Source organism: Schistocerca cancellata, chromosome 5, assembly GCF_023864275.1.
Source record: "Schistocerca cancellata isolate TAMUIC-IGC-003103 chromosome 5, iqSchCanc2.1, whole genome shotgun sequence".
Lineage (NCBI taxonomy): Eukaryota > Metazoa > Arthropoda > Insecta > Orthoptera > Acrididae > Schistocerca > Schistocerca cancellata.
The window spans coordinates 627,245,211-627,268,501 of NC_064630.1; the positions used below are offsets into that span (position 1 = coordinate 627,245,211).

Genomic DNA, 23,291 nt, shown 5'->3' on the forward strand with positions numbered 1-23,291 from the left:
AGGAAAGCCAGCACCTGTATGAATACTATAAAAAACAAATAAACTTATACGATGAGCTACATTACAAATGCGTAGCTCGCTTTGCGTACCATCGTCGCACATTGCAGAATATTTAAGGAGCACATGGATATGTCAAATATTCACATATTTATTATAAAGGAGTCATGGATATGTCAGTATTGGATACATTTATTAAAAGGGATACTTACTAAATATAAATAAATTTATACAAATGCCAACATTAATTTATTTGGTATCTGGAATGAACTGAGACTACATTTTTACAGAATTATCGGAAAACATTTGAAAACTTTTTCTGAAGCAGCTCCAAATTTTTTTTTCAGTGTACAATTTTTATTGTGTTACAGTTCTTTACTATCCAGCGGCTATTTACAGTTCCACATACTGGACGCTGGGTCAAAGGTCCTGTTTCACTCCAACCTTACCTGTTCATTCCTGGTCCTCTTGTACGTGTACAAAATTTGTCAAGGAATCAGTATCAAAAACATGGTGGGTTGTGTTAAAAATTCATGGAAGCCTATGGGTATGGAGAGTCATGCCGAGGTACGCTTGTTGTGTCGTTTACAGGAAGCTCACTCGAATGTAAGCATATAACAATGCAGTAGAGCAATGGACGAAGGCATAAAAACCAAGTTTTGTTATAAATTTCGTGGAACGGACACACTGATGAAAGTACATTTTCACCAAACGCTGCGAACACAAAACGTGTGTATGACTGGATCCAATGCTTTCGTGACAGAAAGTAGATTGGAAACTTTTGGTGATGTTCCGCGGTCGTTTCGGTCACCAAGGCCGTAGTCTCCAACAGCTTGAGAAACTGCCATACATCCTGGCACAAGATCAGTGACCTTGAGTTGCATAAAAGAAGAACTGCGAATCAGAAAGGATAGAGTCAGTGTCACCATTCTCAGCTATTTGCACAAACTTAAGACTTGTTTCTGATTTACAGCTCACTAAATTACTGAAGAGCGGAACGAATAACAAATCGGAAGGGCTGAAGAATTCTTTGAGACTGGTAACAAACAGTCACGCTGCTTTGTAAACAAAAAAATAATAGTAAATGTGATGTGACATAACTCTTTGTGTAGATGCATTACGGTCGCGGAGTAAAACTGTGCACATAATAATGGAGTACTCGTGCAAAGAATTATTATTAATTTTTCCATCGATTCCAAGACCAGCCTTCGCAGATAGTTTTCTATACACATCATTTCTAACGCGTCAAAAACTGTTTAGCAACCAGCAGACGTTACAAAAGTGTTTTCTTGCTTTCTTCAGTCTTCTTTGTTTTATCATTCTATTCAACGGAAATTTTACAGTGTGACACTGAATGTCTTGTGAACACTTACTAAGTAAGTCTTGCAATCAGTTTCTTTCTTTCCTGTTTCTTGTCCACCACTTACAACTTGACGGTGAGAAACTGTTATTTGATTGGAGGCTTTCTTTCATGCCGTAAGCCGTTTACACTATAACTCTAAAACTGAAATAAGATGCCTCTAACAAGATACAATGAATCTCTGCAGATTGTCACAGTACTTTGAAGTAGTGTATTAATGGTTGGTAGGTATTTTAGCTGTGCAGTACGAGGTACTACATGATAGAACTTTGCCAGAGGAAGGAGTACCCTCTTGTTCGATCCAGATCTTCCTGAAATACAATGACTGAACGAACAAAGTCGGATATAGGGTTACTAGATATAGCGACTCCAGAAGAAATGCAATATAGTTGGAAACTAAATTCAAAGTGCAATCATGATAGGCGCTCCGAAGAGCTGACGTCTGTAGGACGCCCTACCGATAGTTATTGCAGCGTATTGCTCATGTCTGCACCATCGACTTCGTCAGGTGAATACTATTTCCTCCTTTCTGAGTTTGGCGGTAGCGAGGAGAACGAAAACCTTTAAAGCACATACCGTTATCGATAGCGTAACTGACTGAGCTCCTGCCTGAAGAACTTCCATAGAACTAAGAAGCTATGACAGCATACACACTAGTGACCATTAAAATTGCTACACCAAGAAGAAATGCAGATGATAAACGGGCATTCATTGGACAAATATATTATACTAAAACTGACATGTGATTATATTTTCACGCAATTTGGGCGCATAGATAATAACAGCCGTGATACGCCTGGGCATTGGGCCAAACACAGCTTGGATGGCGTGTACAGGTACAGCTGCCCATGCAGCTTCAACGCGATACCACAGTTCATCAAGAGTAGTGACTGGCATATTGTGACGAGCCAGTTGCTCGGCCACCATTGACAAGACGATTTCAATTCATGAGAGATCTGGAGAATGTGCTGGCCAGGGCAAAAGTCGAACATTTTCTGTATCCAGAAAGGCCCGTACAGGACCTGCAACATGCGGTCGTGCATTATCCTGATGAAATGTAGGGTTTTGCAGGGATCGAATGAAGGGTAGAGTCACGGGTCGTAACACATCTGAAATGTAACGTCCACTGTTCAAAGTGCCGTCAATGCGAACAAGAGGTGACCGAGACGTGTAACCAATGGCACCCCATAACATCACGCCGGGTGACACGCCAGTATGGCGATGACGAATACACGCTTCCAATGTGCGTTTACCACGATGTCTCCACGGATGCGACCATCATGATGCTGTAAACAGAACCTGGATTCATCCGAAAAAACACGTTTTGCCATTCGTGCATCCAGGTTCATCGTTGAGTACACCGTCGCAGGCCCTTCTGTCTGTGATGCAGCGTCAAGGGTAACCGCAGCCCTAGTCTCCGAGCAGATAGTCCATGCTGCTGCAAACGACGTCGGACTGTTCGTGCACACGGTTGTTGTCTTGCAAACGTCCCCATCTGTTGACTCAGGGATCGAGACGTGGCTGCACCATCCGTTACAGCCATGCGGATAAGATGCCTGTTATCTCCACTGCCAGTGATACGAGGCCGTTGGGACCCAGTACGGTGTTCCGTATTACCCTCCTGAACCCACCGATTCCATATTCTGCTAATAGTCATTGGATCTCGACCAACGCGAGCAGCGAGCAGCAATGTCGCGATACGATGAACCGCAATCGCGATAGGCTACAATCCGACCTTTACCAAAGTCGGAAACGTGATGGTACGCAATTCTCCTCCTTACAACTGCTGCAATTCTCCTCCTGTCAACTGCTGTTTGTGTATGAGAAATCGGTTGGAAACTTTGCTCATGTCAGCACGTTGTAAGTGTCGCCACCGGCGTCAACCTTGTCCGAATGCTCTGAAAAGCTAATCATTTGCATATCACAGCATCTTCTTCCTGTCGGTTAAATTTCCCGTCTGTAGCACGTCATTTTCGTGGCGTAGTAATTTTAATGGCCAGTAGTGTATTTATTGAGCTGTCAAATTGGTATGATTAGACGACGCTTGAATTATGCGTGTAGAAGAAGACGTATGGAGTGCGTGTATGCTCTTAGGTAACAATAATAGCACAGGATGAACCACTGTGTAACACGTTTCTCTCTTGCTTTAGCGTACGAAACGAACAGAAAAATGCCATAGGTCAAATTAGGTAAACTACGGGGTGTCATAAACAGTAGCAACAAGTATAGAATCTGGAGTACAAAGACGTCGGAAATGTAGGTCAAATGGCAATAAACGCAGCACATGCATTGATTTTTAAAAACTAGAAATCAGTGCAGACTCCAGAGCAGGCTTTCCACACAGTGTTCCTTGGAACACTGGTGTTCCGCGGGAAGTGAGTAAGTGCACCACGAAAACTGTTAATAATACGGCGGTTTTTTCTCTCGACATTTTTACGACACTAATTATTTTTTTATTTAACTATATTATGATTTCTGCTTCATTAGTTATGATTTGAATGTGAAGTAACCACTGCATAAAACAAGTTTGTCTCATTTTATAAAATTATTACTAACCTTCAAAATAAACAAGGTGTTCCATCAAAGTACCAGAGCACTGAAAGTGTTCCATCAGAGGAAACGCTTCCAATCCCTGCTCTAGGAAGATAAATACGCACACGCGAGGCAACGTACAACGTGGCGCTGTAAGCAGTGACGTGGTTCACGTATTATAACTTGCTGTATTCGTCATATGCCTCAGCTATCAGAGTGACCGGATGATCCAGTGCCTTACAGATACTGTATGATGAAATTGTTCAGAGATGTGACCTCATTATATTAGCTGTCAGTGCTGAGATGTTTGCGTTTTGACCTACCTGTAGGTAACAGTACGCAGTCGTCTTCATTGTGTCGGAGTGCAGTCGGAGAGTAAGTGGGATCTTAATTGAGTTTATAGTTTAAGCATTTAAAAATATATATTCTCATCCAGTTCGACTCTGACAATTGTAACAAGGGTGGTAGCACCTAACTTCCGAGCTCATCAGTTCAACAAAACCGAACAAGAAAATGTTAGGAGTTCGTGCCAGATTGACTCTTTCAATAGCTGTAGTCGGAAGGGGAGATTAGTAGCGCACAGCCCGCGAAAGCGAGGTTTTAGGTTCGAGCCACAACGACGCACACAGTTTTAATGTGTCTCGTAAGATGATGGAGAGTTTTTGGAGCATCTCTGTCTGCTCTGGTTGGAAGAAAGCAAAGAAAACCTCTAGTCACAAAATTTACAAGAAATTGATTTGAAAATTTCTTTTAGAAGCGTGATGGATTCATAGTGAAATTTCGGATAACATATAAATGAACATGTGTGGGATGGTCATTCAAGAAAGAGAATGTGAATAAGTCCTAAACGATTAACAGCAAAACGAGAAATGTTCGTTTAGTCTACAGCAAAGTACTATAGACAAAAAAGTGAAAAAATAGTAAGTACTGGCTCAATTTCAACTCATTAGAGGGTTGAGATCAGCATCTTTGTACTGGTTGACTATAAGGCTGCCCACAGTAAAATGGAAAAGTAAATATTAAAGTATGGATACCTTCGTAGAAAAATATTTCACAATAAATCTTTTCAACACAGTGCTTGTTTCCCTCATATCTCTGCAAAAATGGTACTTATAGAGATTAGTGACTATAGTTTCAGAAAGGTGTTAAAGTCTTGAATAACGAGATGGCCATTGTACCCTATTTGAAAGTGTAGCGAATAGCAAGCAAACAGTAATTTATTCTTGATTATAGGCGTACGGAAACGTGTCGTGTGACTGGATGAGGGCTCAGGCATTAAGCAATGTTAGCGGGCAGGTGAATGCGTCTACATATGCCTCTGTTGTCTTATCTTACATTGGCCGCTGTGTTAGGATGTATTTACTTGTTATGACATTAAACAAGACTACAGGACATACGCTTTGCACCAAACACACACACACACACACACACACTCTCTCTCTCTCTCTCTCTCTCTCACACACACACACACACACACACACACAACTGGAGAAATCGTAGTCTGCTTAATTTCATGAACTGCAATTAACTATTGTACTTAAGTATAATAATTAAATATCTACAAGCATCGTCTGTGGCGACGTAAGTTAGAGGGGCGATGTAACTAACCGCTAGAAACGCAGACGACTGGTTACTGAAAATGCTACTCATCAGTGTTAATCATAAATAATCCATCAAAATTTCGAAAGAACAATGCTGTCCATACACACAACACTAGATGGAAATATTATCTTTATTACGCATCATCAAAGCTGTCGGCGGTTCAGAAAGGAGCGCAGTATGCAGCAACAAATATCTTTGATCATTTGGCTAATAGCATACGATATCTGACAGGCAGCAAAGCAAGTTGAAAATCTAACTTAAAATCATTTTTCCTGAACGACTCCTTCTTCTATTTCCCTGACAGATTTGTACATAAAAACTAGCAGCCAGTAAAAAAAAAAAAATCACCTTTTTGTTAAGTGTAGTTACATGAGTAGGACTAAAATACTAAGAAGTCCATTGATTTTAATACTAATCATATATGCATATCCTGTGAAATGACTCGTTTCACATCATTTCGGTAGAAGAATCGTTCAAACGATCTATGGAACATGTAACTAACTAACTAACTATCACTGAGGCCACTTGCAATGCTTCTTCCCGACTAAGTATTACGACTACACTGTCTGGAATCCTTAATAAATAGGATTCACAAAAGGAAGAGACAAAGTCTGAATCAGAGCTTCCCAGCTTTTTAGGGCATATTTGCTGTTACATATATGCTCAAGACTTCTTGAAGTATTTGAACATAGGTATATGGTTATCAATCAGGGAGATACAAACAAAATTAATGGCAATAGATCAGATTACAAAGTGAAACACAGTTAGAATGAAACCAGCATGTGAAGATTCCAGTGAAGTTCGTTTTTGCTTAGGAGGAGCGGATATACATACAATGCTCAATTACTTGCAAGTTGTTGAAAAGTGAACAGCAGCACGTCTGGAAAAGACAATGGGAGAGGTCCACATGAAACTATTCACATCTGCCCCTGTTTTCGAATATAAGCCAAATTTCTGAGAGCTTACTGTCATGTCAGGAGCTTAGATATGTTCAAAGCTCACGAGTCCGCTAGCTGTCACATCACGTGATGGTTGCTTACTGCATTTTGTGGTTATCTGAAGTCAAGAAACAGGATGATCACAGTGTGAAAGTCAGAGGTTTCGTTCAGTCTATCTGAAAACTTGATAGCCTTCCTCAACCTCACTCTGCTGGGGCGTGACTGGACTTCGCAGAGAAGTAACGTGTAAAACGACGAAGTTTGAAAGCCTTATGTTAGAGAACGCCTGTCATGTCATTTATCACTATGTCACTGGCTAGGTGGAAAGACTACCTTTGCACTGTTATCGTCTGCTAGGGAAGTCACACAACTTTGAGTGCATAGTGAGAACACATCTGAATAATACACTTTAAGGTGGAGTTAGCCTGACCAGCCAGGTAACTGGTCGGTTCAGATTTGAGTTAGCTTGCTCATGTGAACAGAGAGACAAAGCATTCTCCGTTCTTCTTCCGCTGACAGCTGGAGCTAGTCGTGTGGACCCTGCTCGCAACTTTCATGCTAAGATCGGACGCCTTTGCCTTGTGTTTTACAGTAGTGGCCATTTCTAAGCTATAAAGTACTTGACTTTATCGTGAACCAGTTGTCTGCATTCGCGTAATATTACGTTTAGTTTATATTAGCTCTACAGATGAGATGCACTTTCTTTGTGAACAACGTTACATTTGCTATTCAGATAGAGAGATATTTTTCCATGTTCAAGGATCCAGTAGCGTCTTTTATTAACTCATCAGCGAATATAGGTCGTGCCTTATGTTACTCTCTCATTTTTTTAGAGTTGCTACAGGGATATGAGATTATATGGGGTTCTTTTTCTTTTGTTTTTGATTATTTGTGGTATTGTACTTCACTTGGTCCTTTGGAGGACATATGTAACCATGTAACAAAAGTCTAGTGCTTGTTTTATGAATAATAACCAAAGGCTACTTCAAATTCACATACATTTTTTTATCCCGCAACCACCTACAGTATCGTGTTTTGTAGTTACTTATTCTTTGTCTAAATTCATAGTTGACGAACACACACTTTACTGAATACGTTCTACTTTCAGTGGAATCTTTATTCAGACAATCTGCCATCGGCATATGATATATTCATTTCTTTGGATGCTTGCTACAGCAAGAGTAATGTAGGTCTGAGCTACTGCGAACCTGAAGATACCTGCTGATTCTGAATATACTGAGAGTGTCAGAGTATGCAGCATGAAGTCTACACCTCCGCTGCACGAATTTTTTCTATAAGAGAGGATGCAGTACACTTTCAGGTTGGGTTAACATGTTTTGGCATATTGGTCGTAATTTTTGACTACTGAAACATATTTTCAGGTTTCCCTTTATCACTTCCCAGTGAAAATCATGGGTCAAACTTTTGTATAAGAAGGGTAGTATTTTCAGGTCATTAACACTGAAGTTATGCCAGCTACTTATTCAAATCTCAACATAAGTAGGAGGCTTTCAAGTTGTAGGGACACCAAATACTTTTTGGGTCGGTGTCTATGGTAAACTGCGGAAGCCATATACCTCTGTGCTCACTTGGTCTTTCTTTGTTATATGTCGCGATGCACATCTAGTGCAGTAATTACTATACCGTGGCCTGAAACACGACAGATACGGCCGATATTAATTACAACAAATCTGTGGAAATACCTTGTAATTCAGTGGTTTGGGAAATATACTATAATTTTAAAGGTCATTTAATATGTGAATGCAATAAAGAGTTTCTAAGGTGCTGAATTAGATCTCCAGTAGCGTCTCAGCATGTCATGTTGCCTTTGATTTATTATGGAATAGCTGGATGAGACGATCGACGCTGCCAATGGACTTCTAAATAATTATTTACCCACATTATACAACTTTTGTTACTTAAAATATAATCTAAAATGAATATTCTCAACGTACGAGTAATACTGTCTGCGATCAGTATTTGCGCCGTTTGTTCCGAGATGTACAAAATAAATTATTTTCTTTTATCTTCGTTGCTAATACTTCTTGTGCTGAGCCTGTGGAGAAATCATCGGTACTTTGCATCCCGTGTCAATGAAGGACGAATTTGTAGTCTTTTCTGATATTTAGCCAGCGGATGAGATGGAAGCAGATCTTGAAATCGTGTGAGAAAGAACAGCAGTAACATGACGGCTCTCGCTCACCGATGTCACATAGTGAATAGGGAAGAGGCCATCGCAAAATCGTAGCTGAACACAACGCTTACTGAGCGACAAACGAAGGGGCCGATTCAGCGTGGGTTATTCTACGTTGCCTCGGCTATCTTTTTCTGTACCTGGGAAAGATATTTCACTCCATCGGTTTCTCCCATTATTGAACGTGTTGTACTACCAATTCACTTTATTGTTCAACATGATTTCAGTTTGCCATAAATAGTTTTGAAGTTTTACCAGATGAAGTATAACTGGACATAATAATGAAGAATAAGCTTCAAAATCGGTACCATCCGAAGGTACATTACTGACGTAATACCACAGAGTATTGTTATTGCCATAACGTATGGTTTTGAAATGTCTCGAATATGGAATATTCTGCAAGTCACTATGATCATATTGTCCTTGGTGATATTAAGGGATGAACGTATTGACTACACTGGAGTACCTTTCGGACCGTTCTGCATTAGTTTTTTTGAAGGACTCATCCTCAAGTTTGAAAGGGAAACTGTAGATGTCGTATATACCGTTACTCGATATCTCATTATACTCCATGTGGAACGCATGAAAGCAAATATGACAATGTTATTTGGTGACATTCCAAACATTTATAAGCAATAAGTTTCAAGGTAATCGTGAGAGGACAGATTGGTTAGAAAATGTCAAAACTATAGCATAATGTAGAGAAAATATTCACTGAGAAATGATGAACAGTAAAAGCCGGCCGCGGTGGTCTCGCGGTTCTAGGCGCTCAGTCCAGAACCGCGCGACTGCTACTGTCGCAGGTTCGAATCCTGCCTCGGGCATGGATGTGTGTGATGTCCTTAGGTCAGTTAGGTTTAAGTAGTTCTAAGTTATAGGGGACTGATGACCAAAGATGTTAAGTCCCATTGTGCTCAGAGCCATTTGAACCATTTGAACAGTAAAAACAAAAATGTGGCAAAATATATCAACTCCTGCTTCCGACTGTGTGTTGCTATACAATATAGTAATACTGACTGTACAGCTAGACATAATTAAAAAAACAGTCCGTGAAATTATGTATAACACGTGGACGGGAGGTAAAAAAATGTCAACATGGTTTTCCTTTTGAATAACAAAACAAAAATGCAGAAAGATACGTCAATCTCTGCTTCCGTCTGTGTATTGCTATAGGGTGTGCTGATGTTGAGTGTACATCTACACGTAATGAACCACAGTCTGTTAACCTATATATAACACATGAGTGGGAGAGAAAAAATTCTACATGGTGTTCCTTTCGAAAAATAAAAAGATTCGAATTTGCCTTTATTTTAAAAATCTTTTAAAAATGATAACTGAAAGTCATATCTCTAAACGACAAAACTTTCGCCAATTGACTGTTCTTTAATTTCCTTGTGGACACTATAAAGCCCTAAAGTAAAAAAAAGGTAAAAAGCGAAAGTGTTATAATTTAGGTGGGACTCAAACCGAAAGAAAACAATGGAAAATGAGTGTTGTGTTCCATTTCCGCAATTACAGCCTTTCGTACCATATGTGAAACTGTTTGCATGAGAAGTGAAATCATTTGTTGACATAGTCTATCAAAACATCCAGTACCGTCGATAGAAATGTTCAAGCATAAAAATGCTTGTGCACTGGTATGTTGACATCAAAGAGTTTTGTTGTGCTGGTAAATGAGTGAAAAATGTAGCACGTTTACGATCTATGAAGGCTGATGACTTGCTCATCGAAGGTTTGATAGTGGCTCAATCTGGGAGCTTTGTGATTCAAACTGTTCAAATATTGTGGATTGACCAGGACCATCAATCGGGTTTATCGATACTTTCAAATGGAAAACCGTTAGGCACTGGACGGAACGAAATAGTGGGTGACTCGTTGCGTCAGATGGAAATGGGATCTTTGTATCATTATTAGATTGCCCAAAACTCTACGATCATTTAGTGTGAGTGTTCAGGATATGCAGTAATGTGTTTTTCGAACAGAAACATGGAATACAAAGGTACTGATTTACGTTTGTAACATTTGAACAAAAATGTTTACTTCAATGTCCAATACGACATCAGTCTTCGATAAAGTCATCATGCATTCAAGTGAATGAATTTTGCCAAACAACACACGATGAACAAACACACGATGTATATCTTCAGCAAATGTGTTTGTTATTCTAACAACGTGTATGTGGCTTTGTTCATTATCATGTTGAACATTCAATACGTATGCAAATGCTGACGTGGATGTTATTCCGGTAACTTGTGCTGAAATTTTTTCATGCTCCAGTTGCAAAGAGCTAACCTGGGATCCCATCATGTGGACAGTAACTACACGTTGCTGAAGTTAGAGAGCCGTGTCGTTTTTCCTTCACTAACAAAGCTTCAGATACACAGAGACTATGAACTGGACGCTAAATGGAAAACATCAATATTGAGGGGAACGCTCCCAAGCAGCGTGCGTTGTTTGCAGAAGATAATAAGTGGGTTCCAATGTGGCAGCAATATTTTAAAGTGATTATAAAATTAGGAATACCTCGGTGCTGTAACATAAAAATGTGAGACTGACATTACTAGTGTTTGAAATAGATTGCACCTTTGCTTTGTTCTTCAGAACTGCCCGAACGTTATACCGTTTTGTATATACAGTGGAGTGACTGTCAATTTGTTGCAAATGCTGAACGTCGCTATAAAAATGAAATTTTTTAAATGTTTGCGCTGTTAATATCTTTAAAAATTTTGGGATACCTTCAGACTGTTAGTATATATTTGCCAATGCAACAAGAAATGCTTCTACAACGATTATTTCGCATTCATATTGACATGTGCTACCGTTAAAACATTTTAAAAAAACGTAGTATTTACACTGAAATTAAGGAAGAAACAAATCATTCAGAACGCCCGAATTTTGTTGGTCACGTTAATAGCATAGAAACAAAGTTGAAAACATAACAATCTGAATGGAATAAAGAAAGTGATATTGAAGACTCTTGCCAAGCCGTACATATTACAGTACGCTGGCAAATAAAGTACTTAACGTTGGTGAAAAACTGGGTCATAATAACATCATGCTACTGCCTGTATTGCGTTCCGAGGATCCCTTACCGGCAGTGACACAAAAATAATGGTTCCAAAACAATACATAAATTTCTATAGAATAATCTGTAAGTGAAATAAAGATATGGCACAGCAATACCAAGAGCCACATATTATTAACAAAATATTGTCGTGGAGCTTTAGTTTCTGACTTTAAGAAATTTTGTTTCCGTTACCAAAGTTATAGGACACCTAGTAGGGTCGTCTTATCAAAATATGATATGCTGGAAACTGTTTAGCCTGACGTCGTGCCCTGTCGGAAACTGAACGCTGCGAAGTGAATCATTATCAAGAGAACAACTGATACAGGCAGGTGGCTGAAATAGGTAAGACAATAATAGAAACGTGGTGCAGCAACCTCACACCACTATCTGCCCCATCACAGCAGTGTCTGTTGGCGCATTTGCTCCAGTTTCGGCGCCGCGCCAAGTCAGAGTCGTGTGCCTGATGCTGAGGCCCGAGCTGCAATTCAGGTTAAGACCGTGTTTAATGCTGTGCTTACACTTAGGAACAAAGTCTTGAGATGCTCTGAGACTGAGTCTTGAATAAAGTTAGCCTGACATAATTACTCAGCTCAGTAAATACCCTTAATTATTTATTTTATGTTTCGTTCATGCTTTCAAATGCATTCTCCTGTGAATAAGTGCTTTAAGAATTAATTTAATTTAATTTTCACAGAAAGAGATATTTTTCTGCACCTGTTCTCAGCATAATCTTGCGGGGGCACAAGGGAAAGAGGTGACTAGCGGAGGTAGGGTGGGAGGGGGAGGGGAGGAGGGAGAACTGAGAATGTGAGGTGATGTGGAGGAAGACATCCTATACAACGATTTGTTTGGTGTCTGGGTATGTGTTTCTGGACTCTCAATGCCTACTAATTCGAGCATACATCAAAAACCTGCAGATTGAATCTATAATATTCATTGTTGTAAATAAGATGCGCCACTAAAAAAATCGTTGAATCAGCAGTCTTCGGACATAGATTCAACGAAGGGAGCACACTTTTTCGGATTTACATTCAAGCTTTAATTGCTTCGTGTTGAGGCATTAGCGGCGTTTTACTTGCAACGTGGTGTCAACACACCACCACTGTACAAATTGAAAGAACACATTTTTAAACCAGTTGTATTGAGACATGACAGTTGTTGAAGTCTTGTTCGTAATATATTCGAACTGGTTTGGCGTTGTTTACAAGCGGTATGTGGGTACTTGTGTGATATATAAAATGACCAATTTAATTTTAGTAAGATACTTCGGATCCCTGTAAACATGGTTTAAACATAAAGCGAAATGAGGATCCAGTGCAACTTGCCGCTGTACGTTTAATGTATATGAGCACTGCACAGATTCTATAATACCTTCTCCGTCTCTTTTTTTCTGACGCTAACTTGTAACAACTACGTCATACGTAGAAAGTGGTTGCTGGTACTGAAAGTCTTTCACTAGTAGCAGGGTACAGTCTCCACCCATATGCTATCTCAACAGAGGTAAGCTATTGGACCTCTGCGACTATGCCCTGACCTGCAATAATAATACATGTGATTTTGGTTCTGATGTCTGCAGGGCAAAACAATAGGATTGTACTTTAACCTTGTAAATAAAGATCCGTTAGTTGTCTGGTCATCATTTCTTGAACTCTTTGAATTATTCTCATACCTGATGTAATTTTGCTAGCATACTTAACACTTCTGATTGGCCTATGTATTTGAAAAATGACAGATTACCACCTTGAGCTGTTTGTAAAATGCTTTATTTAAACAATCACCTTCAGTCACTGACCATCATCACGTTTATAAAAGTATTCACTGCAAAATGTTAGGCAAAATATAAAATCGTTAACGTTATGTGATAAAACATGTATTATATGCTATTATCATATAATATATGCTATTATCATATAATAAATAAATTACGTCGTCAGTCTGTAAAAATGAATAGTTTTATGTACCTGGTTATGAACAGGTGACTGAAACTGGTTGTGTAAATAAAATATTTCACGAGCAGCTCAAGGTGGTAATATCAAATTTTGCAAGTATCAAATAGCTTATTTCATAAAAAGTTCATTGTTTATGGATTTCGTTCGTTAATCGATGTGTACATCTCGTTTAACTACAATGAGGATTTTGAAATTATGTGTCATCTTGACATTTGTTTCTGTCTGAATTTTGTGTCTTGCGTATACAGTATTGACGCTTGTTAACTATTATTTTATTGAAAATAACTGTATATTCCTTGTTCAGTGAAAAGATTTTGGAGAAATATACTTAGCGGTCTGGACGCACTCCAAAGGTGTTTTACAGTCCACTACAAAGATAAGACAGTATTTTGTTACAGAAGTAAATTCAACATCTACTGTAATGACTGTCATTACAAATCAATAATACGTTATAAACAGTTCAGTATGAAAATAGATCCATCCAATGAGAGGGCTAACCACAGAAATTTATTGGTGCTCTAGTGACTGTAACTGGGTCACATTTGTGAGGAACGAAAGCAAATTTAAATAGTTGGGTAGCGAGTGGTTACAGATATAACACACGCTAGAAAGATAATTTGGGAAGAAGGGGGGAAGAGCACAGCAGGGGGCGCTGGGTGTGGCTGGTGGGAGGGGCTGCAGTAGTGTGTTCTGGGCTCTGCGGTGCGAGCTCTAGGCGCGGCTCTCTGCTGGGACGCCGAGAGTAGCGCACCAAACTGGCGACCCTGCCAGGAGACCGACAGCGCTCTATCACACTTCCCCAACCGCAAACAGTCCTTTAGCATAAGGAAACGCACTGGATCACGATCACGGCGAAGGGACCGAGGACGGCGTAAGCGACAGATGTCGTTTCTCGTCGCACCAGTAAATAATCCCGGACGGGGTCGGAGTTCTGAAAAACAGAGCGCCAGAAGCAGCGAGAGAGCCGGAGCGGGCGGTACTCACGCGGCTCTGGAGCCGGGGAGCAGGAGGCAGGCGAGCTGCAGCAGCAGCAGCGGCAGCAGCAGCCGCGCCATGGTGTCAGCCCGAGCGCAGGGAGAGGCTGCGCAGGGTGCGGGCCATCGCGAGAGCCGCCCGTCGTCCGCCGTGGCGCGCCGCCGCCCAGCAGCCGCAGCCCGCAGCCAGCAGCCAGCAGCAGCAGCCACCGCAGCAGAGCACCGCCAGCTCCGGCCGTCGCTGCCCCTGTCCCGCTAGTGGCGGCACGGCGGGCCCCCGCCTGCCCTCGCGTATTGATCCCGGCGCGCGCACGCCGGGCCGCTGGGGCGCCGGCGCCGCCTCCGTCTCGGCCACCCCCGCCCGCCCCCATCGCCCGGGGCGTGTCCCGGCACCCTGCCCCCGAGGCGGGGCCACTGCACAACAGCTGGCCCGCCGCTGCCGCTTCTCGTCTTACCTGCACGCAGCACACTACACTCCAAACTACGCAATACGCTCGCCGAACAGTGTAATGACCCCAATGTTCTACTTATGCTGCAGTCTGCAATCGTTATCATCCCTGGCTCGGTCTTGGAGACTTTAACGAACCGCTTTTTTTACAATGTGCGTTAAATCTTTGATTTGTTCCAAACAATAGCTCCTTCCATTCGCATCAATCGTAAATCATGTCATACAGAACAAGTTTGGTATGATCATCTGTCTTAAGAGGACTTACGAAACGCTTGTCACTCTACAGCGAATATATATATATTCCCTGTGCCATTAAAATTGCTAATACACGACTGGACATTAAATTACTATACCAAGAAGAAATGCAGATGATAGACGGGTATTCATAGGACAAATATATTATACTGGAACTGACATGTGATTACTTTTTCACGCAATTTGGGTGCATAAATCCTGAGAAATTACCCAGAACAACCACCTCTGGCCGTAATAACGGCTTAGATACCCCTGGGTATTGAGTCAGAGTTTGGATGGCGTGTACAGGTACAGCTGCCCATGTAGCTTCAACACGATACCACAGTTCATCAAGAGTAGAGACTGACGTATTGTGACGAGCCAGCTGCTCGACTTCCATTGACCAGACGTTTTAAATTGGTGAGAGATCTGAAGAATGTGCTGGCCAGGGCAGCAGTCGAACATTTTCTGTATCCAGAAAGGCCCGTACAGGACCTGCAACATGCGGTCGTGCATTATCCTGCTGAAATGTAGGGTTTCGCGGGGATCGAATGAAGGGTAGAGCCACGGGTCGTAACACGTCTGAAACGTAACATCCACTGTTCAAAGTGCCATCAATGCGAACAAGAGGTGACCGAGAAGTGTAACTAACGGCACCCCATACCATCACGCCCGGTGATACGCCAGTATGGCGATGACGAATACACAATTGCAATGTGCGTTCACCGCGATGTCGCCAAACACGGATGCGACCATCATGATGCTGTAAACAGAACCTGGATTTATTCGAAAAAATGACGTTTTGCCATTCGTGCACCCAAGGTTCGGCGTCGAGTTCACCATCGCAGGCGCTCCTGTCTGTGATGCTGCGTCATGGGTAACCGCAGCCATGGTCTCCTAGCTGATAGTCTATGCTGCTGCAAACGGTCTCCTAGCTGATAGTCTATGCTGCTGCAAACGTCGTCGAACTGTTGGTGCAGATGGTTGTTATCTTGCAGACGTCCCCATCTGTTGACTCAGGGATCGAGAGGTGGCTGCACGATTCGGTACAGCCATGCGAATGAGATATCTGTTATCTCGACTGCTAGTAATACGAGGCCGTTGGGATCCAGAACGGCGTTCCGTATTACCCTCCTGAACCCACCGATTCCATATTCTGCTAACAGTCATTGGTTCTCGACCAACGTGAGCAGCAATGTCGCGATACGATAACCGCAATCGCGATAGGCTACAATCCGACATTTATCAAAGCCGGAAAGGTGAAGGTACGCATTTCTCCTCCTTACAGGAGGCATCACAACAACGTTTCAGCAGCTAACGCCGGTAAACTGCTGTTTCTGTATGAGAATTCGGTTGGAAACTTTCCTCGTGTCAGCACGTTGTAGGTGTCGCCACCGGCGCTAACCTTGTCTGAATGCTCTGAAAAGCTAATCATTTGTATAACACACCATCTTCTTCCTGTCGGTTAAATTTCGGGTCTGTAGCAATTTTAATGGCCATTGGTGTATATATATACGGGTGTAGTAAATTGTAATTTATTTATTGATTACTGTACACTGAGGTATCGAAATTGATGGGATACCTCCTAATATCGTGCCGTTTCTCTTTCTTCCCGGCATAGTACAGCAATTCGACGTGGCATGGACTCAAAAAGTCGGAAGTCCTTGCAAAAAGTTTTACCCATGCAGCCTCTACAGCCGACCAGAATTGCAAGATTTTGAGCACGATCTGACCTCTCGATTGTGTTCCATAAACTTTTGATGGGATTTATTTCGAGCGATCTCTGTGGCCAAATCCATCGCTCGACCAGTCACGTGCAGTTGTGGGCCGGTGACATGGTGCATTGTCATCCACAAAAATTCAAGGGGGGAGGGGGGCATGAAGTCCATGAATGTCTATGGTCTCCAAGCAGACTATCATAGTCATTTGCAGTCAATGGTTGGTTCAGTTGGGTCAGAAGACCCAGTCCTTTCCACATAATAACGGCTCACACCATTATGGGGACACCACCAGTTTGCACAATGCCTTGTTGACAACTTGGGTCCATAGCTTCATGGGCTCTGTGCCACACTCGAACCCTACCATCGGCTCATATCTATTGAAATCGGGGCTCATCCGACCAGACTACAGTTTTTCATTCGTCTTCAGTCCAACCGATACAGTCACGACAACAGGAGAGGCGCTGCGTAAGATTTCATGTTGTTAGTAAAGCACTCGCGCCAATAGTCTGCTGCCATTACCCTCTAATGCCATATTTAATGGCACTGCCCTAAAGGATACGTTCGTCGTACGTCTCGCATTGATTTCTGTGATTACTTCACGCAGTGTTGCTTGTCTGTTGGCACTGACAACTCTACGCAAACGCCGTTGCTCTCGGTCGTTAAGTGAAGGTCATGACCAATGCGATGCCTGTGACTGCCATTCCGCGTTCAGAGTCTGATAAGTCCCGTCGCGCGGCCATAAACACATCAGAATCCTTCTCACACATATCACCTGAGTACAAATGACAGCTGTGGTAATGCACTGCCTTTTTATACGCTATCTATGCGATGTATATCTGTATATGTGTGCATCGCTATGCCATGACTTCTGTCACCTCAGTGTAAGGCCCATTGCCTAGTATCCAAAATTCGCCATGCCGAAGAGTTATACAACTCTGATTACAAATCTAGATTTTTTTTGTGAACGACGTGCAATATAGATCACGAATTTCGTACTGTAGTGACCAATTTCCTTCAGAGTAGGCAATCTCAAATACAATATATGGAAAAGATGGCAGCTGGTGCACAGCAGCTGATACCCTGATAGCTACCGTCTCCTTCATATTTTAGGCGTGAATATGGACGAACGCGCTCGAAAGAGATCGTTACAACAAAATATGAGTGGAACGTGCGTTGTTAATGCAAATCTATCTAAATGTTTTTGTTTTTTCTTCGACTTAGTCGCGCGTTAGTCATTGTCACCGTATCTGCCGCCATTTTAAATTTACACTTTTGCTCGAGATCGAGAGCGTCTGGGTCCTTCAAAGCACTGCAGGATATCCACCTCGAGACTGGTCACATTCGGTCTCTCCATCTATGTAGTTACTTAGGTTCACCCTCTACAACATATTTCTTCCAGTATGCACTGAGATGAGCAGGTGAAGTACACCAAGGGTATGTTGATATAAGCTCTTGATATAAGCTCACAGTGATCGTCTTTGCGCCGGCCGGTGTGGCCGAGCGGTTCTAGGCACTTCAGTGTGGAACCACGTGACCGCTACGGTCGCAGGTTCGAATCCTGCCTCGGGCATGGATGTGTGTGCTGTCCTTAGGTTAGTTAGGTTTAAGTAGTTCTAAGTTCTAGGTGACTGATGACCTCAGATGTTAAGTCCCATGGTGCTCAGAGCCATTTCAACAGAAACCTCTGTGAATTTGCTTTTTATGCGGTTTTCGACCACAGGACTTAAAAATCCGACCTCATTTTTCTTTTTATGCAATTTTTGGCCTCTGGAGAGTTAAAAATTGATTTTTTCCCATCCGATGTGGTACGAACTTCCCGTGCTGGATGGACATACCTAAGTAACAGTGCCACAACTACCGACTGCCGATTTTGTGCTGCCATGAAGATTGAACAGTGTGTGGTGTAATGTGCAACTCACGCCATACCCGCCGTATTACGATTCATCTGTCATTTGTACCCGACGCTGACAGCACCATCTATTGATAAAACTTCCGTTAAATTTGTTTTTTTTTGTTTCATGAGGTTCGTATTCAGTTTAAATTTGAAATCATTCTGAGCAGCCGTACTCTTTCTATGGCTTTTTGAAACTTGCACATTAATTATGGATACCTTTTACATAAATCGCTGATCCCTTCTGCGACATTGCAGTTCGTAGTTTACACTGGCTATCACAGGATTTCTTAAGATCAGTGATATCAATAGACGTCTCAAAATTTCTTCCCAGTCTTTTTTCCACGAGCAGTCGTAGGCAAAACATATTGCCTGTGCATGATCTTCCGGCAAGGAAACAATTTTGATCTTATTCTTCCACCACCTTTGTAATGTTCCCATATGATCTAGAGACTGAATTTATCACACCTGTATAGTTTGAGCATTTTTCCTTCATCCTGTTTACGTAGGTTTCATATGTATGGTGTTTTCCATTCTTTTCGTAATTGTTTCCCGCTTAGGAAGCAATTGAAAAAGTAGACAACTAATTCCAGATATTTATGTGGTCTGCTTGTGAACAATTCTATGCGCAATCCATTTGGACGTGAAGCTCGACCATTCTTCAAAGCCATTAGCAAGTTTTCGACTTATTGAGGTACAATTATTTCGTCCTCCTCTAAAGTTGCATCTGAGGTAAACAATTCATCGTCTTTTTTAGGAAGATTCTGGAGGGTTTTCACTAAACAGATTTTCACAATACAACCTCCAATGGAATTAAGGTAATTGTAATCCTTATTGTCTTGTAGGAGCATAGAGATTTCAGAGTTCTCCATGCTTCACTCTTCGCCTAACTGAAATATCAGTGTGTATACATACATTAAACCACACTTCCCGTGGCTCGTTTCCTCACCTCTGTTCTATATTTTACACAGTTCCTATTTTCTTTGTTCTCCGAAATTAAGCATGTATTGAATACTATCTGTTCCTGTACCAAATCCTCAGTGTTCTCATTCCACCATTAATTTCTTTTTTGAGTTTACGAATTGCCTTATAGTGTTCCTAAAGCTTCCTTAGCTGCGTTCCCTACAATTCTAACATTATCTTTATGTATATTATTCCCAGAAGAGTGTGTTACATTATTCAGTTACAGATTCATTCTAAGCCTGTTGACTCAGTCTCCAAACTTTTAAGGTTGAAATTGCTGAGAAATATAAAAAAAAATTGCAGGAACACAGGACACACATACAGTTGTAATAAATTGGGAGAAGTTTCTAAAACCAGATATTACATCTAGAACGTTCTTACAATAGGTGGGCACTGGGCCGTAGAAAATTTTCTTTCGGGCCTATAAGGCAGAAAATATGTCAACATCCCTGATAGCGAAGACACTTGTAAACAGGGAATCTGAAACAAGTGAATGAATAAAATAGGAAATAGTTACGAGTGTGGATACAGAAGTATAGACGATAAAGACAAATTTAGTTATCGGTAATGGCAATGACGATCAAATGGTTCAAATGGATCTGAGCACTATGGGACTTAACATCTGAGGTCATCAGTCCCCTAGAACTTAGAACTACTTAAACCTAACTAACCTAAGGACAGCACACACATCCATGCCCGAGGCAGGATTCGAACCTGCGACCGTAGCGGTCGCGCGGTTCCAGACTGAAGCGTCTAGAACGGCTCGGCCACACCGGCCGGCGTTTCTGTCTGTCTTGATACTGGTGCACGACATATTATATATGCTGTCCACCGTTTTCTGCCACAAGTTGAAATCAAGAAGCAGCTTTTTCCACACAGAGTGTCTTTGTGGTTACATTCAGAATGCGTGGCGCAATGGGTGCCTTCAATTCACCTACGTGCGTATTGGAGCACTGAACACAAGATATTTCCGATAACTCCACAACCATAAGTCACACGGATTAAGATCAGATGATCTGGTCGGCCAGGCTGTAGGGAAATGACGACTGATAATTGTAGCATTTCGAAAATGCCTCTGCAGCAGCCACTTCACTGTCTGTTCAAAGTGCAGAGGAATGGCATCTTGCGTAAAAACGATTCTACCTACACATCCGCCCTATTAGAGGGGTGGAATTACGTTGGTGATTAAAAGACTCTCATAGTGTTTACTAGTGACGGTGAAGGTAAAAAATGCTGCCCTGTGATAAGCGATGCCGTCAACCCGTATTACACAGTTACCTTTACAGAATGAACTGATACCGGTGGAATTTCCGTAGCCCATATTCTGCAATTCCGGGTACTGACATGTCCTTAGAGATGGAAATGGGCTTGGTATGTCCACAGAATGTTCCATGACCATTGAATGCCCATTTATCGAGCAACGAATTCCAGAACTCCTGATCACTTTTATTTTGTGTCGATAGCAATTCAGGATATTTCGTAGGATATTATGCATCGTACTCGCAGGCAAGTCCAATGTTCGGGCAATTCGCCATGTACTGTATGTTTGCACACCAATGCTCGATCTCTCCCGCAGTGCTCTGGTTATGTCTTTGACAGACATCGAATTAATTCAAAGAATCATATACAACCCATCGCTCGACGAAAGATCCGTACCAAAGGACTGGTAAGTTGCACCGATGGCACGAATACGCAAGAATGGAAATAGGAACAACCTGCTAACGGTTTATTCGAAGAATTTGTAATACCTCGAAGGGAACGATCTATTGACACAGATCAGGGATTCAGAAAACATTGTCTGAGTGAAACCCAAGTTTCTATTTATTCATACGAAATAATGAGAGCTACCGACAGGGCGCCTCAAAATGATTCCATGTTTCTTGATTTCAAGAAAGCTTCTGACACCGTCCTCCACAAACGCCTTCTAATGAAATTGTTTGCGTATGGAGTATCGTCGCAGTTGTGCGAATGGGTGTGTGATTTCCTGTAAGAAAGAAGAAAGGTCACAGAAACTCGTCGAGTGAAACAGAAGTCATATTTGGCGTTCCTTAAGTGCTGCACACACTCTGCTGTTCGTAACCTATATGAACAATTTAGGAGACAATCTGAACAACCGATGCTGTCGTTTACCTCTTACTAAAGTAATCAGAAGATAAAAAGAATTGCAAAACAATTTAGACAAGATATCTCTAAGCTGTGAAAAGTGACAAGCAGTAAAAATACTAAAAGTTATGTATTGAATTACGATTGCACGATAAGTGACACAAACGTAAAGCCTGTCAATTCAGCTAAATGCAGAGGAACTACAAATATGACCAACCTAAATTGGAATAGGAAATGTTGGCGAACCAAGTACACGTTTTATCGGCAGAGCACTTCGAAGATGCAACAAAGCTACTAAGTAGAGTGTCTACATTACATTTATCCTCTTCTTCTTGACTATTTCTGCGTGATGTGGAGTGCTTATCAGGCTGAAGAAGGACATCGAAAAAGTTCGTTTCGTATAATGTCCAAAACGGAGAGAGCGTGTCATGAATATGACAACAGAGGAAAGTCCACTGGACCTGACGGGATACCAATTCGATTCTACACAGAGTACGCGAAAGAACTTGCCCCCCTTCTAACAGCCGTGTACCGCAAGTCTCTAGAGGAACAGAAGGTTCCAAATGATTGGAAAAGAGCACAGGTAGTCCCAGTCTTCAAGAAGGGTCGTCGAGCAGATGCGCAAAACTATAGACCTATATCTCTGACGCCGATCTGTTGTAGAATTTTAGAACATGTCTTTTGCTCGAGTATCATGTCGTTTTTGGAAACTCAGAATCTACTATGTAGGAATCAACATGGATTCCGTAAACAGCGATCGTGTGAAACCCAACTCGCTTTATTTGTTCATGAGACCCAGAAAATATTAGATACGGGCTCCCAGGTAGATGCTATTTTTCTTGACTTCCGGAAGGCGTTCGATACAGTTCCGCACTGTCGCCTGATAAACAAAGTAAGAGCCTACGGAATATCAGACCAGCTGTGTGGCTGGATTGAAGAGTTTTTAGCAAACAGAACACAGCATGTTGTTATCAACGGAGAGACGTCTACAGACGTTAAAGTAACCTCTGGCGTGCCACAGGGGAGTGTTATGGGACCATTGCTTTTCACAATATATATAAATGACCTAGTAGATAGTGTCGGAAGTTCCATGCGGCTTTTCGCGGATGATGCTGTACTATACAGAGAAGTTGCAGCATTACAAAATTGTAGCGAAATGCAGGAAGATCTGCAGCGGATAGGCACTTGGTGCAGGGAGTGGCAACTGACCCTTAATATAGACAAATGTAATGTATTGCGAATACATAGAAAGAAGGATCCTTTATTGTATGATTATATGATAGCGGAACAAACACTGGTAGCAGTTACTTCTGTAAAA

At 41.7% G+C, this 23,291-nt stretch overlaps 1 protein-coding gene across 5 annotated transcripts in view; it reads right to left on the minus strand.

The window, feature by feature from the left end:
- The window catches only part of LOC126188873 (gamma-aminobutyric acid receptor subunit beta), a 621,229-nt gene extending 606,394 nt beyond the window's left edge, over nucleotides 1-14,835 (minus strand). For all 5 annotated transcript variants that reach the window (XM_049930533.1, XM_049930535.1, XM_049930536.1 and 2 more), the window contains exon 1: nucleotides 14,624-14,835. In XM_049930533.1, coding sequence (XP_049786490.1) covers nucleotides 14,624-14,694 — 71 coding nt within the window. In that variant the 5' untranslated portion in view covers nucleotides 14,695-14,835. The remainder of the gene's footprint in view (nucleotides 1-14,623) is intronic.
- Nucleotides 14,836-23,291: the final 8,456 nt, after the last annotated feature.